Source organism: Mastigoproctus giganteus, chromosome 13 (genome assembly GCF_048544385.1).
Source record: "Mastigoproctus giganteus isolate SK-2022 chromosome 13, ASM4854438v1, whole genome shotgun sequence".
NCBI classification, from domain to species: Eukaryota; Metazoa; Arthropoda; class Arachnida; order Uropygi; family Thelyphonidae; genus Mastigoproctus; species Mastigoproctus giganteus.
In genome coordinates this window covers 39,400,234-39,419,567 of record NC_143587.1, presented here as the reverse complement: position 1 = coordinate 39,419,567, position 19,334 = coordinate 39,400,234, and the positions used below count along the sequence as shown (strand labels likewise).

The 19,334-nt window shown below is 34.8% G+C and overlaps 1 protein-coding gene across 2 annotated transcripts in view; it reads left to right on the top strand.

Annotated features, from left to right (window-relative positions):
- Ndae1 (Na[+]-driven anion exchanger 1) overlaps nt 1–19,334 on the top strand; it is a 490,785-nt gene that overhangs the window by 315,970 nt on the left and 155,481 nt on the right. For both annotated transcript variants that reach the window (XM_090387778.1, XM_090387777.1), the window contains exons 11-14: nt 563–660; nt 3,000–3,174; nt 5,046–5,179; nt 11,350–11,527. In XM_090387778.1, coding sequence (XP_090243904.1) covers nt 563–660; nt 3,000–3,174; nt 5,046–5,179; nt 11,350–11,527 — 585 coding nt within the window. The remainder of the gene's footprint in view (nt 1–562; nt 661–2,999; nt 3,175–5,045; nt 5,180–11,349; nt 11,528–19,334) is intronic.

Genomic DNA, 19,334 nt, shown 5'->3' with positions numbered 1-19,334 from the left:
CTTCATGAATATCTATTCTAAATACATCTGTAACTATTACATATTATACTATATGTATAGTATTGTGTGTGTGGGGGGGGGGGAGAGTAGTTTGTTTGTTTGTTATTTGGTTTTTAGAAGCATTAGCAACTAAGGCCATATTGCTACGGGAATATGCGGTGGTCATTCCCTTGACCTTTCCACATCCTCTGTATTTGGTGGTGACGGGCTCGAACCCCAGTCTAATCAAGAAGTGTGTGCTACGCACTGCTGCTCCTTCCCACCTGGCTACGGAGGCGCCTGGCGGAGTAGTACCTGGGGTGTGCTTACACATATTTTGATGGACTACATTATTTTTGTTCGAGCTCAGTCTATATATATTTTATAATTGCTTATTTGAAACTATTTTATATATATATTTAAAACTTATGCAATATTTAATTACTAGACAGTGGCATTGGATGGTTTGTATGTAAAATTTTACTGTAAATTTATACCTACTTTTATTATGTTTCTACTGATCCATAAACAAATATACACAAACATGTGTGTATGCATATTGATAAATAGGTGTGTTTTATAGGATTCCCGTAAAAAAAATGAACCAGTTGAACCAAAAGTAGATGTTGAAGATGAAGAGGAAAGAGAAAGAGAAGAATCCGGGTTAAAAAGGAGTGGAAGGTATAATCTTTAACATTTTATGATTAGTGTTTGTAACTTGTTCCCAGGTTGTTAATACAACCTGGGAACAAATGCTTTGCTTTAAAAATGTAACTAAGCAGTTAATATACAAATAAAGTATTGTGAAATTGAAAATTCTGCATGCATAACAACCCCTTTACACATATAGGATGTATGGTGGGAAGCCAGCTCAAACCTAAGTGAGGGGCTTTCAGAAATTCCTCTGGTCTGTGATGGGATCCAAGCCTTTCTAAATTTGTACCAGAGTACTAAACCACTATTCTGACATAGAAATTTATATAACAGCAAAAATCACTTAAAGATAGGCATCTATATTTTTTACCCACCAGCTTTTCCAAGCTCAAATAGATGACAGAGCCATCTCTGATATTTTCAATATATGACTCGAATACCAGTTTAACAGACATTCCATTAAACAAATGTGAAGATTGTATCATTGCTGAAAGGGCATTGTAATGATGTTAAATATGCTTACAATAATGGGCCTGATCCTGCTCACCATGCATCTGACTTGGTATCATCTTCAACTTGTTCTTTTCCTTACTGCTTGAATTCCTTTGATAATATCAGATATTTCTATGCAAGTCTCTTGAAGTTTAGATCCATTGATATAAATCAAAGTATTGGAGGCAATTCCACATTATGATTTCATTAAAATATGTATCTATCCTTGCTCATTTATTTCATTCATAATATAGTTCGTTTTCTCTTCTTTTTCCCAACAGTTGATATTTTTATATGGAGAGCCTCTACTGTTAGATACATGTATCAATACTTATGTACTCCAGAATATCATTTTTCCAATGGCTTCAGCTCCTTGCATTTTTTGAATTGGGATATTTTTGACTATATTCTTTTTCTGAGGTTTTTTTTTTTTTTTTTTTTGTAATTTCTTCAGCTCAACAAATGTCCAGTAAACAGTGTACCAGAAATATTAGGTTTTTTTTTTTAACATGCTATACTGCTAGTTCTTGTCGTTCACTCTTCTAAATATAGCTATTCTTTTGCTGTGGTATAAGCTTGTCTTTTGAGGCCATGGCAGGAATCATAGTGAAACTCATAGTGTCTGTCTATCAGCCATCTTTTGCAAGATGGCTGATAGACAGACAGACCAACCTCTGGAACTGACCTGCTGATACCATAACAAGAGGCATTCAGATCGATTAGTGTATAATCTTTTCTCTAATCTACCAGCCAAAGGGATTCTAAGTAGTGTGTGTGTGGAGGACACACTCTTAGGAGTTAGGTATACCTTGACATACAGCATCTAAAAGTTTCATAACTAATTACAATGTGATCCCTCCTAACTTTTACGTCATCTACATCAATGCATTGAGTAGTCAAACTGATTGAATAAATTTATATGCAAAAAGAAGTAATACTCCTGAAACAGATGTTTCCATTGAACTGATCCGTTGAACTCGTCATAAGCCAGTCACCTTCAAAAAGCAGTCAGATACAGCTCCAATAATTAAACACAAATAATGGCATTCATTGTACAATGGAACTGCAGAGGCTTTCATTGCAACACAGATGATATCCATGATTTAATTAACCGGTATTCTCCAGTTGCTCTTTGTCTTCAAGAAACTTACTTAAACTCACAAATTTCTCCTTTGATAAAGAACTATTACCTTTATCGAAGAGATTGCAATACAGCAAATGCTGCCCACGTTGGTGTAGCAATGCTAATAAATTCAAAGATCCCCACTAAGCATATCCCACTTCAAACTGAAATAGAAACTGTTGCTGTTCGTATGACTCTCCGTATTGAATAACACTAGTCTCAATCTACTTACAGCCAAACCATACTTATTGTTTAAAAGAACTTGAAGACATCTTCATACAGAACCTCCACCATACAGTTCCTCCACCTCTCTGTATATTAGGAGACTTTATTGGGCACAACCCCTTATGGGGTGCTTCTAAATTAGATAGACAGGGTCAACTCATTGGCACGCACACTCACATTCAATAATCTGACAGGTAAAATTCTGTTTCAGCCGTTATATATGACCTGTATGGTAGACGATACACTATAGTGTACATAATTTTTCAGCATTTAATAATCTTTCAAATGTATGTCTTAATGTATAACATAATTTTATATTACATTATTGTGCAGTCATTTAGCCATCTGAATATTCTATTTTGATATATTGGGAATATGACTGGCAATGCAGTTTTAGTTCATGGCAGTTTGTCGATTATTATTTATATAAATATATTATGCACCATATATGCACATTATTTTTAAAAGTTAATTAATGTGTATAGTTTTAGTATAGTATAGTTTTAGTTTATTCAAATCTGTTTAGGTTATTTGGAGGGTTAATCAATGATGTCAAGCGTAAATTACCATGGTACTGGAGTGACTTTAAAGATGCTTTAGCCTTGCAGACAGTAGCTTCCATTTTCTTCTTATATTTTGCCTGTCTTACACCCATAATAACATTTGGTGGACTTCTTGGGGATGCAACTAATGATAGAATTGTAAGTCTATTTGTTATTTTTATGTTATTTGGATTTCTTGTTTAAAAACAAGTGATCTGCTAAATTTTAGCAGATTTAAGTTAAATTCTGTATACAATGATGACAGTGGAAATCTAATCCCTTTAACCTGCAAAGAATAAAATCTTTTAAATTTCTTAAAGGAATACAGATAATTCCCAGGTCTTATGTGTGTGTGTGTGTGTTTTTTTTTTTTTTTTTTTGGACAATTTTTTTATCTTTACATATTTTATAAATATCTTTTGATATAATGATATATTGTATTCTCTTTTGCTGATGCACCAATAAAACCCAAACCAGCAAATTAGAATGCCTTGTTCTAATTTGGCACCTCTGTAGCCAGGTGGGCAGGAGCAGCAGTGTGTAGCACACGCTTCTTGATTAGACTGGGGTTCGAGCCCATGACCACTAAATACGGAGGATGAGAAAAGGTTAGGGAATGACCACCGCATATCCCCGGAGCAATATGGCCTTAGTTGCTAATGCTCCTAAAAACCAAATAACAATCTTATTCTAATTTGCTGAGGGGTGGTGCAATTTCATCTTCCAGATATTGAGTTTCAATATCATGTAGTGTAAATTCAAATCATTTTTGGACTTTCTTGAGGACTTCTTTCTATATGTTAGAGAGACTAAAAGAAAAATACTATTGATCTGATTGTCGGCAGTGACTTTGTATATTAAGAATCTGCAGGCAAAGGAACTACTGGATATCCATGATCAGTGATGTGGAATTATTCAAAGAAATAACTACTTGGTTTAAAGAGAAGAGATTTTGTTTTTGCATAGATGATTATATGGGCTCGGACATTTTTAAAATTATTTTTCAAAGACCTGTCAAAGAAAAAAATTCAAATACCAAACAAGATGTATTGACAGAAGTGGATACTTGTTTGGTATTGATGTGGGATTTATTCAAAGAAATTATTACTATTGGAGTAAAGGGAAGGGATTTTGTTTTTTCACAGATGATTACAATGGGCTCAGGCATTTTTTAAATTCTTTTCAGTGACCAACTGATGTCAAAAAAAAAATTGAAATACCAAACAAGACATTCACAAAGGTAATACTAGATGCTAATAACTCTTTATGATCTCTTCTTACTAAGAGACATTGTTTAAGATTTAGACAGAAATTAATGTCAGATGAATCTTCTGACAGAGAAGAAAAATGCAAAGGATGATTATTGTGTCCAGGAGACACAGAATCTTATAGTTAATACAAATTAATCTGTAATCAAGTGACTCAAGGGTTAGTATGTTAAATCAGATCATGAGAAATCTTTGGAAAAGAACACAAAGGAAAGTTGCAAGGAATTTGCTTCTGTTAACGTTAGAAGGAAAGGGATGAATCATATTAATTCACTTGATATGAATGATAACTTTTTATGATGCTGTATTCAATTTGTTTATTATTCATTCATTATTATTCAATTTCTTTGTTGAACCAAGTGAATAATATTTTGCCTATACATTCACGTGTAAAGTTTTTTGAGATGGGAATAGCAGATGTCAGTGTAATGCTGATTGGAAGTTAAATTATTTTATGATAACCAAAAGGAAACTGGAAGAGAGATTGATGCAACCAAAAGTGAACAAAGCACCTGGATTGAAATGATGAAATTTATCCAATTATACTAAAAGAAGCAGGAAAAGGTAATCTTGACCTGCTTCTCAAGATGGTCCAGTTTTAAAATTTTATTATAAAATAGCATTTTTAAAGATTAAACAACAGTATTACTTAGGCTGAGCTTTTTAGTTTATGCAATTTTTTTGTTTATTTATATTATTAATTTGAAAATAATTTCAGAAAAATATTATGTTATGAATTACTGATATATACCTATTTTTAAGGCTGCCATGGAAAGTCTTCTTTCTGGAGCTATTTGTGGTATTCTCTATGGATTATTTAGTGGGCAACCTCTGACAATATTGGGTAGCACTGGCCCTGTGTTGGTTTTTGAAACAATACTGTTTGATTTTTGCAGGTAAGTAAAATTTTATTATCTAATAGGTGTTTCCAGTGAATTTATATTTCACATTTAAGATTGTTTTTATAATTTTAATACTGTAGCAAGTTTTTGACCATTCATCATCAGAGATTTTCATTCCACTGCAGGATGAAAGCCTCTCCAGCAACTTTCCACTTCCTTCTCTTTTCTGCAATGGCTGCCCATTTACTACAAACAAACTCATGAATTTCATCTATCCATCTCTGCCTTTGTCTTCCAGGTTTTCTTCTAGCTCCTCTTGGGTATCATTCTGTTATTTTCTTAGTCCATCTGTCATCATGTCTTCGAGCTATGTGTCCTGCCCAAGACCATTTTAGTTCTTTAGTTTTGATAAGAATGTCCTTTACTTGAGTTTGCTGCCTAATCCATGTGTTTCTCTTCTTATCTAACAGTTTGATTCCCAATATAATTCGTTCCATTCTTCACTATGTAGTTCTCAGCTTCTCTTCCATTCTTTTGGTGAGTGCCCAAGTTTCACTTCCATAAGTCATGGTGGGGAGTATACATTGGTTCATTATTTTACGTTTCAGACAAACTGCGATATTGTTCCTCAGTATGTGACTATATTTCCTGAATGCTATCCATCCAAAATTTATTCTTCTCTTGAGTTCCAGCCATTTATCATTATTACAGTGAATAACTTATCCCAGATAAGTATATGACTCCACCTGTTCAATTACTGCTCCTTCAATCATTATGTTCCATTCTGTGGCATACTTTTTCATCATTACTTTTGTTTTAGCCATATTCATCTTTAGTCCAAAATCCTTACTAACTGTGCATAACTGATTAAGATTTTCCTCTAATTCTTTGGGATCGTGGCTTATGTGACCACAATGTCATCTGCAAATCGTAAATGGTTTAGTTACTCTCCATTCACATTGACTCCTTTCTGCGACCAGTCTAATCTGAAAGCTTCCTGAAGAGCAGCAGTAAACAACTTCAGAGATATTGTGTCTCCTTGTCGAACTCCTTTCTCAATTTTAAATTTGTTACTATCTTTGTCTAGTCTAATAAAGGAGGTAGCGTTCTCATATATTTTCTTCAAAATCATAATATATGGGTATCTCTCCCTTGTCTTTCCAGTGCCCGAAACATTGCCTTATGCTGTATTGGAGTCAAATGCCTTTTCATAATCCACAAATGCCAGGCATAATGGAGTTTTATATTCATTTGCTTTCTCCATTAGCTGTGATATTACATGAAGGTGATCCATAGTTGAGAATCCTGTCCTAAAGCCAGCTAGCTCTTTCGGTTGATTCTCATCAAGTAATCTTTCTAATCTGTTAGTAGTGACCCTTGTGAACAACTTGTAGATGTGGGATAACAAGCTAATTGGTCTATAATTTCCAATTTCTGATTTATCTCCTTTCTTATGTAGCAAAACTATGATTGCATTATTCCACTGCTTAGGCGTAATGCCTAAGCAGTGGAATAATTACACCTTTTCTAATGCATTTTGTGGAAGAGTCTTGCAGTTTTTGTGTTATGTCTCTTCCTCCCAATTTTAACAACTCTACAGTAACTTCATCTCCCCCCCCCCCAGGGCTTTCTGATTCTTCATTTTATTCAATGCATGTTCTACTTCATCAGGAAGAATATCAGGTATGTTGTATGTGTTACTAATTTGCAATCCATCTTCCCCACTGCTGGCATCATTCCCTCGCTCCTTGTATAACTCTTTATAGTAGTCTTCTGCTATTTGAATTATTCCTTCTCTGCTATTTATAAATACACCATCACTATTCTTCAGAGTCAGTATCATTTGTCTTTCTGTATTACTGCTCATGGCTGCTGATTTAAGTCCTTTGTTTTCCCTTAATGCTTGTTCTACGTTTCTTGTGTTAAATGTTCTTATGTCCTCTCTGAGTAAGTCGATTTCATTAGTTGTTAATCCATTTGCGCTCTTCCATGTCAATTTTCTGTTCACCCTTTTCTTGAAAAAAAGTGTTCATTACTGACAGTCCTTGAGATTCTGCAAATTCCACAAGTCTTTCACCTCTTTCATTTCTTTTCACCTCTTCCAAAATTTCCTATAGTTCCTCTTTCTGCACTGTTTTGTCTTTTTCCAACCTTAGCATTGAAGTCCCCCATAATGATAGTGTAGTGGGTTTTCTGCTCATCTAGAAGACTCAATTTTCAGTGTACATTTCTTCAACCTCTTCATCATCATGGCTCGATGTTGGTGCATAAATCATTATAATCTTTAGCTTGTACCTCTTAGACATCCTGAGTATTAGTCTTTACACCCTTGGTGATGTACTTTTGAATTCCATAATGTTGGTTTTTATATCCTTATGGACCAGAAAGCCAATTCCACCTTCTCTCCTTTCGCTGTTTCCATTGGTGTACAGCAGATTTCCACTTGATAAACTTATAAGTGATTCATTTCTTCTTCTTGTTTCAGCGAAACCAATGATATTCCAATTCACATTTTCTAGTTCCTTTTCCAGCTCTAATATCCTGCCTTCACTGATGAGCGATGTTACATTGTAACAGGCCAAGTTCAATTTCCGTGCATGGCAGCCTGGTCATACCCAGAGATTCTTAGCACTCTCTGCTTCCACTTTGATCCTCTCGCTGCTGTAAGAGGGGGAATGAAAGCTACTGGGGACCGAGGGACATTTGTTTTGTCATGCTGTCATGTGCTGGAGGGTTTGGTCTTTTCCTCTTTACGCTGACCAGGCATCTTGAAGAGAACCACTCTACACATTCGTTGCCACCTAAGTGACGTAACGGGGCTTTCCATCTAAAAGGTGTGCATGAGTGGATTTTAGGGAAGCAGGCCAACCGGACTTCTCCTAAATCTTCTGTAATAGAAAGATATTGGATCCATCAGTGTTTTAGACTGAGTGTCTGATAACACACAGAATACCTGTTCCCCTCTAAGCCCCTGACATTTCACCATTACACTCGCTTATTAAGGGTACCGATTGATTCTGGCATTGTTCTGTCAAATCAGTTTAACTTCTGCTTCTGTCTTGACTGCTAAAATGTGCTCCCACAAGTGTTTTATTTTTGCAGTTTTTGCTGCAATAATCCTTAATAATGGGTTATGAAAAGAAAAGCCATGCAAGAATCATGTTTATTCTGATTCTATTGAAAACTTCCAGATTGTTTTGGTTCTCATACGAATGGCAGTACTGATACTATTCAAGATGTGACCTGATTGAGGTTTATAAAGCTCTGGGAAGGATTAGTAAAATGAATGAAGGCGGAATTCTCAGAACTAGGGGTCATAAATTCAAATTGCAGGGGTTGAGGTTTAGACTAGATTATAGGATGTTTTCTTTTGGCCAGTGAGTCGTTGATTGCTGGAACAATATAGCTAATACAATATGGCTGCATTATATGGTGAATACTATTACTATCAGCATTTAAGGAATTGGTAGTGGATGTGCGAGAAATTGCTGTTGTTTGTGCAGAGCAAGGTTTCTCAAACTGAATGGTGGAATTCAATGTGCTGTCAGCAAAACTATGGATATGATATGCAGTTAGTGGAAGAAGATCATTAATGTACAAGAGGGAAAGAGTAATGAGAAAGAACTGAACTTTAGGGAACACCAGCATTAGTAGAGAAGTTAGAAGACAGAGTCATCTATCATTGTTTGCAGTGAGCATTCAGAGAGAAAACTGGATATCGAATTACAAGGAACAGTTGGCAAACCATAAGGTGGAAGCTTATTTAGAAAACCTTTATGCCAGACAAGGTCAAAAGACTTTGAAATGTCAAGAGCAAGTGCTTGATTGTCACCAAACTTTTTCATTGAATTTGTTCATAGATGAGTAACATAAGCCAATATATCCCCAGTGGAATGACACTGATGGAATCCATACTGACAATCATTAATCAGATGGAAGGTTTCTAGGTAGTTCAGTGATTGGTGGTTAATGGATTTCTCCATTACTTTAGAAAGAATAGAAGTGCAATGGGACGATAATTGGATGGGAGGGATTTGTCACCCTTTTTAGGAATTAGCTGGATATGAGTAAATTTCCAAGCAGAAGGGAAAACATCGGTGGAATAAGACTACAGTGTAAAAGTATTTTGAAAATCATCAAGCTTTCCATAACTGACTCTTTATTATTTCACACAGATGCACACCAAAATACACATGAAAATTAAGTTTAAATTGTGTATTTAAGAAATTTAAGAAAAATAGAGGAAAGTAAAAAAAAAAAAAAAAAAGAAAAGAAAAGGAGAGTAGATAAATAATAATAAAGAAAATTAAACTTCACAACTGGGTCGTCATGTCTGCAATACTAGGGTACCTGCCCACCCACTGATGATAGGCCAATAGCCTTGAAACATGTCTGGGTGGTGGTACTCACTGAGAATAAGTAACAATAGTCTTCTCTATTAGTGAAGCGTTACTTATTTGAGGTAGTGCAGTATCATGGCAACTCGTCGTGAAGGCATAGCACAATATGAGAAAGAACAAATGATGCCCACAACAACTACTTTGTAGTTTTTTAAGAGTGTCTATGGTGTATCTAAACACCGATATTATGTAGATATTAAACTCTTAAAGTATTATGCCAAGTGCATTTAATTATTTTAAAAGAAAATTAAAGCAAACATTGGTAGCTGCAATGCATTTGCATATCACATGTTGCTTGAATAAAATGGTATTGAACTAAATTAGGATTATGCAGAATGGATAAGCCAAGTAAGATATGAAGAAAGATGGTGCTTGACTATAGCAACAGAAGAAGAAAAGATGGGGGGGGGGGGTGCAGATAAATTAAGAGAATGGTGTTGTAAAGGAATGTTTCTAAATTAATTTAGAAATTATATCCAATTAGAACAAGATTGCTTTAGAAATTGCAACCAGTTAAAACAAATTTAGCGACACCCACTGCCGAATTGGGGCAGATAAATTAAGAAGAATGGTGTTGTAGAGGAATGTTTCTAAATTAATTTAGAAATTATAGCCAATTAGAACAAAATTACTTTAGAAATTACGACCAGTTAAAACAAATTTAGCGATACCCACTGCCGAATTGCACAAAATATCACAATATACAGAACTAAAAACCTATCAAAACATGTCCATTAATGTGAAGCAAAAAAATCAAAATGAACATTGACCCACATCTCATTGGAAGGCCAAAAGGCTTACAACTGTCATGGATTCACTGTATTTTGAACGTTCATTTCGTTGACACATCTGACAAGTAATTAGCGAACCTATGTAATAGATTTATCTAAAAATGACCCTTATGCTGTGAGAAATTAACATACATAGGAAGAAAGCACTTGCAAAGCACTACTAACCAAGAACAAAGTTAAGTAGAAAGTAACTAACCAGGATACAGATGGCAGTATGGGTGGTATATTGGCATTGCAGCCCACTATTACCATGTAAGATATGAAAATTAAGTTATGAATTAAAGAAAATAAGAGAAGTAAGAAAAATAATGAGAGAGAGAGAGAGAGAGATAGAGATAGAGCAGATAAATAATAATAATAATAAAAATATATATATATAGTAAAGAAAACCATTAGCTGCATTGCATTTACTTTCCACATGTTGCTTGAATAAAATGATATTGAACTAATTAAGATTAGGTATGCAGAATGGATAAGCCAAGTAAGATATGAATATAAATTAAAACAGTACTTGACCACAGCAACAATTTCTTTTTTTTTTTTTTTTTTTTTGAAGAAATGTTGGAGGAGGAAATAAATTGAGAATAAGGTTGTTGTAGAGGAGTACATGTCTAAATTAATTAAAGAACATGTTCCTCTAAAACTCCCATATTCTTAATTTATTTCCTCCCTCCTCCTTTTGTAATCTTTGCATTTGTGTGCTACCTGGCTTGTCCATTCTTCATATCTTCTTAATTTAGTTCAATGTTGTGTTGTATATATTTAATTGTGAACTATTTACTGATTATGTTCTTTTAATGTCTCTGTAAAATATCTTCATTTGTAATGGAGACCTTTTATTCTGCAAGAAAACTTTACAGAAAGAGTAGTTAACATTAGTAAGTTTTGAGGAACACTGTGCTGAATAGAATGTACATATTTAAAGTCATGCTTCTGTTTTTAGATATTTGAAATTAATTTTGATAATAAAACTCGAAACTCAGTTTTAGAAAATATAATGTTGAAGTGTTACATATTAATTGTTATATTGCAGAGAACATCATTTGGAATATCTCTCACTTCGGTTGTGGATTGGATTGTGGACATCATTTGTCCTCGTGGTATTGGTGGCCTTTGATGCTAGTGCTCTAGTATGCTACATCACACGATTCACTGAAGAAAATTTTTCAACTTTAATATCCTTAATATTTATTTTTAAAGCTTTTGAAAAGGTAATGTGCAAAATTTAATCATGAAAAGTCAAATATGAAGTTAATATTTTAAAAATATATAGCACTGAACTTGTGTTGTGTGACATTATTGGAATAACATGACCGACACTAAACTACTGGCGCCTCCGTGGGCAGGAGCAGCAGTGCGCAGCACACACTTCTTGATAGACTGGGGTTCGAGCCTGTGACTACCAAATACGGAGGATGCGGAAAGGTCAGGGAATGACCACCATGTATCCCAGAGCAATATGGCCTTAGTTGCTAATGCTCATAAAAACCAAAATAACAAACAAACAAACTAAACTACTTCAGTGATGTTAAGATAAGTTGAAACTGTTTTGATGCTACAAAATTCAAGGTTTTACAGGTCATTGACTAGATCGTTGACAGGGCACACTCATGGAGGTGTACCTGACAGTAATTTAATAAACAGTTTCTTGTAAGATAGGGAGATTATAATTTCACTATATGAGGCACTTGTGGGACTACACTTAGAATACTGTGTTCAGGTATGAAGGACACTTAATAAATAAAACAAAAATAATGTTGACCTTCAGTAAATGCATGGTCATTTACTGAAGTGAATTTAAAGGCTGGGAAATTATCTGTGGTGAAATATCTTTTGAATATTCCCCAAGCCTTGTTTTGTGATTTTTGTTCCTGTTGTGCATTCCACATTTTCCACTATGGTTTTGAAGTGCTGGAAATCTTATAGTTTTTGGATTGCAATTGCTATTGCATAAACAATGCTTTCTGTATGTATGGATCTGCATCATTATAGGTTCCTGATTGAGCTTTCAGGGCCATAACTTAATAAGGACACAGTCACCTGCTAAGTAGGATAGTTATCCCAAAGTATTGATCACTTTGATGTGAGTTTTTCTCTATCTGTCATGTAAGTGAAGGCAGCAGAGGAAAATCAAATAGAAAGATGACTGATAGGAAACTTATGGGTAGGCATGTCAGTGGGGGGGTTTTATTTTCCACATTTAAAATGGTGGGGATTATTGTCTATGAGCATATGCTCTGCCCTTTGTGTTATCTCCATTGAAATCCTATAACAGTAAGATGGAAAAGCATTTGCCTAATGAGATCATTGAGGACTACCTCAATGGTATCAGTTCTGGTTGGCAAATAGATGAAGCAGACTGTGATCAGTAACCCAATTGCAAGGTTAATTGCTGCTGCTTTTATGTTTGTTGCAGGCAAAGACTACAATTGGAGTATGGTTGCTCACAAAGATAGCAGCTTTTCTATGAGTGGGACTACCCTCCATTTTGTTTTTACAATAGTTGTCTGTTTGCTCGGGCAGGATTGTGGACACAATTGCATTTTACCATAACTCAATTTTTTTTAATACAACATGACCTTTTTCTTTTCAACAGTGTCCCCAGTTTGTGCAAATTTAATGTTATTAGTATCCATGTATATCTCATTAGTTTTCAGAACTGGTTAGTTAAGTCATTGATTGGTGTATCAAGCAGACATATTCTGTTTTTTTTTTTTTTTTTCTCCCTTCTTTATTGAAAAATATATTCCCAGTTTACCTTCACAATTGAATCCCTAATAAAACTGACTCCTTTTGAACCAATCAATGTTCTCTTGAAGAAGATACACATCTGGAGCCTGAATGAAAAGTGAATTACCTAGCATAATACTGAAAATTTGAGTTCCTGCTGAGTTACCAGCTTTATTCCAAATGGTTACATAATTTCAAATAATTGTTGGATGGAGATCTGAGTGAAATCCGGAATATGATTAAGAACAAATTATAGCACAAAGAGGATGCAGAAATGGTTGAATAAGGAACTGGCTGCTTTAACCTAGTAATGCTTGTTCTACATCTGACACCGCAGCACAAAAAAGAATGTTGTGCAAAAATATTTGGCTTATGGCTAATGACTGAAATTTTCTCTACCATTCTAAATACAGTTTTAATAGAATAGTTTTCATAGTGAAATTTTAGTTTTTGCAGAGTAATTGCTTGAAAACACCTGTGAGGTGCAGCAGCACAGGCATTCTTGCAACTTTAATTTTTTTTTAAATATATGTACATAATGTAATGCCAAAATATGTGCATGTGTTTTAAATTTCATGCACTTAACAATTTAAACTGGAAAATGGAAGTGAGTAATAGTATTTATTGCACACACATATAAAGTGATTAATTCGAATATGTACAGTTCATTACAAACTTGTCTGCAGAGCTTCTTTATGCTCGTAGCCAATGGAAATTTTGATGCCTTTGTGTGACCTTATACCTCCAAGGTCATGCAACATTGAATGAAGAAATTTTGAAACACTGGCCTTGAAATATACACTTTCAAAAACCGAGAATAAGAATACTGAGTACTATATACATAGCAATATGAACAGGAAGACCCTGCCACCACTAGTATCCAAATGAATACAAGGTATGGATGTCATAGAATCTTGTGCCGTGTGGATTCCTCACATGAAATCTCTCTCATTGCAGAACCCACAAGTAATGTACATATTTCATAAGAGCATTACAGTGACACTGATCTCAGTGCCACTGTAATGTCTGAGTGGTCTCGCCACACAATCTGAGTGGCCTCAGATTGTATGGTGGCAACACAGTCAGTATCAGTATATGAAGATTCTTGGTTGGATCAACACAAGATCACTGTGTTTATCATTAATGAAACAAGTCATTTTTTCATTGTAATTTTTTATTCTTACACTTAGTGTTAAACTATTGAAGACACTATCGGAAAAGCAGTTTACTGACACAATCATAAGCAATTTGGTTACATATAAGCAAATTCCTGTAGCAGATTAGATTTTCTGTTAATAATAAAAAAACTGCCTGTTTCATCAATTCATCAAATTTCATTATCCTACACTAAAACTAACATAAAAGATATCTAGATAGGTTCAGAAGGTAAAAAGAAAAATAACCTGTTTTGCCAATGAATAAAAAACATTGGTTTTCCATATTATGCTCATCATAGACTAAATCATATCTACAGCTAATTGTCCATGGCAAACTGTTAACAGTAAAATAATAGACATGTAGATGACACATGCTCCATTCAATGCCTCCTATGGTCTTCTGTCAAAAGGATACCAGAAGGATTTTGACGAATCTTGATGCTAAGAAAGCTCCAGGTCCCAATGGTATTTCTCCGTTGTTCTCAAAATCTGTGCTCCTGAACTTACTCCTGTTCTAGCCAGTTCCTAAAAAGGGTGACAAATCCCTCCCAACCAATTATCGTCCCATTGCAATTACTTCTACTCTTTCTAAAGTAATGGAGAAATCAATTAACCGCCAACTCTTAAACTACCTAGAAACCTTCTGTCTGATCAATGATCACCAGTATGGATTCCGTCGGTGTCAATCCACTGGTGATATTCTGGCTTATGTTACCCATTTATGGACTAATTCAATGAAAAAGTTCGGTGAAACACAAGTAGTTGCTCTTGACATCTCAAAGGCTTTCGATCGTGTTTGGCATAAAGGTCTTCTAAACAAGCTTCCATCTTATGGTTTGCCAACTGTTTTTTGTAATTGGTTATCCAGTTTTCTCTCTGATCACTCACTGAGGGTGGTGGTAGATGGCTCTCTGTCTTCTAACTTCTCCACTAATGCCGATCTTTTCCTCTTGCATATTAATGACCTTCTTCCATTGACTGGAAATCCTATCCATAGTTTTGTTGATGATAGCACATTGCATTCCACTTTCCATTTTGAGAAACCTTGTCCTGCTCAATCAGCTTCAACTTCTCGAAAATCTGCTACCAATTCCTTAAATGCCGATCTCCAGTGGGGCAAAGACAACTTAGTTGATTTCAATCCTTCTAAAACTCAGTCTTGTCTTATATCTCGCAAAAAGGGTTCTTCTGCTCCTATGCTTATCTTTGGTGACACTCCGATTTCTAAGCAAAATGATATATATCTTTTGGGGATTACCCTGATTTCTAATCTCTCTTGGCACAAGCACATTAGAAATATTGCTTCTTCTGCATCTAAAAACCTTGGTTTTTTTTCTTTCACTCTCGGCCTTACTTTTCTTCCAAACAACTGTTCACTCTTTACAAATTGCAAATCCGTCCTACCATGGAATATTGTTCCCACATCTGGTGTGGTGCCCCCAAAACCTCTCTCAGGCTTCTTGATTCCGTTCAGAAGAGGGCAGTTAGGTTAATTAATGATTCATCTCTAACAGAGTCTCTCCACTCGCTGTCTCATAGATGTACTGTTTCTGCTGCATGCCTCTTCTACAGGTATTTCCATGGCACTGTTCTTCTGAATTGGCTTCTATAATTCCCGCTCTCTCTTTCAAAACAGTCTGAACATGTGCCTCTACCAGCCAGCATCCATTTACTGTCCAACTTCAAACTCACAGAAACAACTTTTTATCTTCCTTGTATATTCAACTGCACTTTCAAAAGCCGAGAATTCCATCAGAGCCCCTCAGCAGAGTTTTCTGGAACAACCTTCTTTCATCTTCTCAACCTCCAACCCAAGCATGGTACTAAGTATAAGTTCTAATACCTCTCCTGTTTGGAGTTTACACATATATATATATAAAATCCACACACGCTACATACATAATATAGAAACGTGTGTGCATGTGTAACTTAAATTTTGCTCACCCAATTATTTTATAATGCTCAAACTGATAGAAAGTAATAATAGTAATAAAATTATTAATAGAAAGTAATATTTATATTTTATAAATTATTTATAGATGTTCTGTTTCATTGAAAATAAGTGTTAAAAAAATTAAATTTTCAAATTTTTATTAAAAATAAATAAATTGCATATTATAAATTGATGCAATACCTTAGTAAAAGCATAAGCATTGGTATACTCCAGTGCTTGAATTAAGAAACAAACCATTTTCCTCAAATGGAATAGAAAGTTTGGCACCCTGATAGATGCAATGTAAGTGATTTTGTTGCAATTGAGGATGCAAATACTGCCAGGTTAATAGAACAATAAAAGATAGCATAAGATGATTATAGGGCAGTGAAAATACTGAAGCATGTAATAGTTATAAATTTGTCTGTAATTATACTACAGAAATGGTTAAGCTCTTGAAGGCTGAATATGAGACATCACTGAGAAGAGCAAATAAAAGGGGGTTAGTGATATACATATTTATACAGACGAATATATTATTATCAGTGTATTAGGTGGAGGTACTGAACTGTCAGGTGTAATAATTACCATAGAAAAATTGAGAACACATGCATGGTAAAAACAGAATACCTGAAATAAAATGAAATTAAAGTTTAACATAAAAATAAATGATAGTACCTAAAGCCGTTGGTCCTAGGAGTTGAACTACTTCGTCAATGGGGTCGCCAGCGAAAATCGTAGGAGCCACTGCAGTAAGCCAGGTCTCTGTTTCTGTTATGATGTACAGATTGAAAAGAATGCATACGTATACGTAATGCATACGTAATAGAAGAATATACATCATAGCCAACTTGACTAAGGGATTGCATCTGACAGAGACCAAAAGGAAGGATTTAAAGAATATATAAAAAATAATAAAAATAAATAAATAAAGTAAAGCTAAAAAACTAAAATAATGCTGATGTAAAAAAGAAAAAATGAATTAAATCCAGAAGAAGGCAAAATAAGAAAACTTACTGTGTGCACGGACAGGAAAACGTTGAATTAGCTGAGTGCCATCGGAGACCAAAGAAGAAAACAAAAAGTTCACTGTATGGTGTATTTGTTAGTTGAAGTAACTCAGAGTTGTGGGGGGCGGGTGTAAAGTCGTCACAGTGAACCATACCCATGTGACAGGGGAAGTAAGCTATTAAACAAATGAGGCAAAGTGCCAGCACAAGGATAAACAAAAACTAGAAAAGTAGTGTGGAAAAGACAACTTTTTTTAAGAAGAAAAAGTAGCAATAGTAGAAGAATAGCATCTCGATATTGCTTTTGGCCAGCCTAATCGTGCACAAGAAATAAGTTGTAGTAATTAAGGACAGTAGAAAGTGACTGGTAGAGAGGGAAATATAGTTGTTCGGGATTGCAAAATCCATACCACAGTTGGTCCCTGGACAGATGGCTGGACAAATGCCTCATGTGTTTAAGTCAGTATTGGTATTGTTATTGAAGAAATGTAACAAGAAGAAAAATAGAAATAAAAATAAAGTAGACAAAACTAAACAAAACAAGATAAAACAAAAACACAATATCCCCATCGGTAGACAATCCATGGGCACAAGCTTTCTACACAGTGAGACCCGACAGAGTCTAGGGGGTATAACACTATACATTATGTACAGTCCTGAAAGTAAAATGAAGTCAGACTAAATATGTTGTTTAAATCAAAGTTGTATTTATAAGTTTTTTTAAATTTTATAATGTTTATTGCTTTATTGAAATGATGATAGAGGAAAGCTACTGTGGAATTATTGCAAAGCAATTTATTATGGAGTAGTTTGATGTTGTCAGAAAAGAGACTATTGCTATTGTATATTGTTGCAATTCTGATGCATTGGGAGAGAATTATGTTTGATGAACTTTTTTGGAAATGATAGAGTACCAATGGGTAAGACTGACTACGTTGAAGCTAAATGCATCACTTTTATTATATATGTTGAGTGTGGGATGAGGGCTGTTGATTTTTATATTTAAGTCTAAGTAATTGGCTGAAAGGTCATTATTATTAATTTTCTCCAGAGTAAGTTCTGAAGGGTACATACCAGCAAAGTCCTGTTTAAATGTAGGGTAGTTGAATACTAACAAGCCATCAATATATCTGTAAAGCTTTTATGTGTGAGGATAGAGTGATCTCAGACCAGTAAAGATATAGGTTAGCTATGACCCAGATAGCAGGGCTACCCATGGGGAAAATTAATAATAATGACCTTTCAGCCAATTACTTAGACTTAAATATAAAAATCAACAGCCCTCATCTTTGGTTTGTAAGTATATAGATTTGCCATCAAAAATTTAATTGTTAGAAATGCAAAGATTAATGAGATTGTTTCAATAAACTGAATTACAACAAAGAATATTCTGTATAATCTATTATGTAGCACAGAGCGAAACAGAAAGTAAAATAAAATAAATGACAGGTTTAATGTTAAATAGTAAAACAGAATATGTTAAATACATACAGTACAAAAAGCTTTCGGTTATTATGGTAACCTTCATCGGTTGAACTGAAAGTTTAGGAACATAGAACTTAAGAGTGTGTAGTGCCAGTCATGCACAGTAAACTGCGTGATGTAACAACCAACTGTTTGAAGTTGAGGCTTGTGGAATTGAATGGGCATTTTGTATTGATCTTTGCTGAAAGTTCCTTCACTGCAAGGTGGGTGGGGAATCTAGTGTGTGTGTTTGACATACACTGTGGAATTAAGGGGGGGCGGGGATGCTGATGATTGAGGAGGACTCCCTCCTCAGTTCCAATACACTACCTTTTCTTTGACAAGATGGAAGATCCTACCATGTTTCATCCTGAATCAACTAGCTAGTGGATTCATTTTCAAAGATAAACTGTGATATCATGCCCTATCTTCATGATCCTGTTGGCATGATTCAGGTTGTGGTGTGGTGTAGGTTTGGATATCCTGGTATCCACTTCTGTGAACATTTACTGCTTGCCAGTTAGTGAGCAATCCCTTTGACTACATGATAGATAGGAAGTCCAGATAGCGTCACCTCAGCAGAGGCCTAGAATTGAAGATACTTAGTCAAACACCTTGACATTTCATAATACACCCCAACAAACTGTTAAATATGGTATAAATAAAGTGGTTAATTCTGATATACACAGTTTATTACAAACTTGTCTGTAGATCTTTTATGATC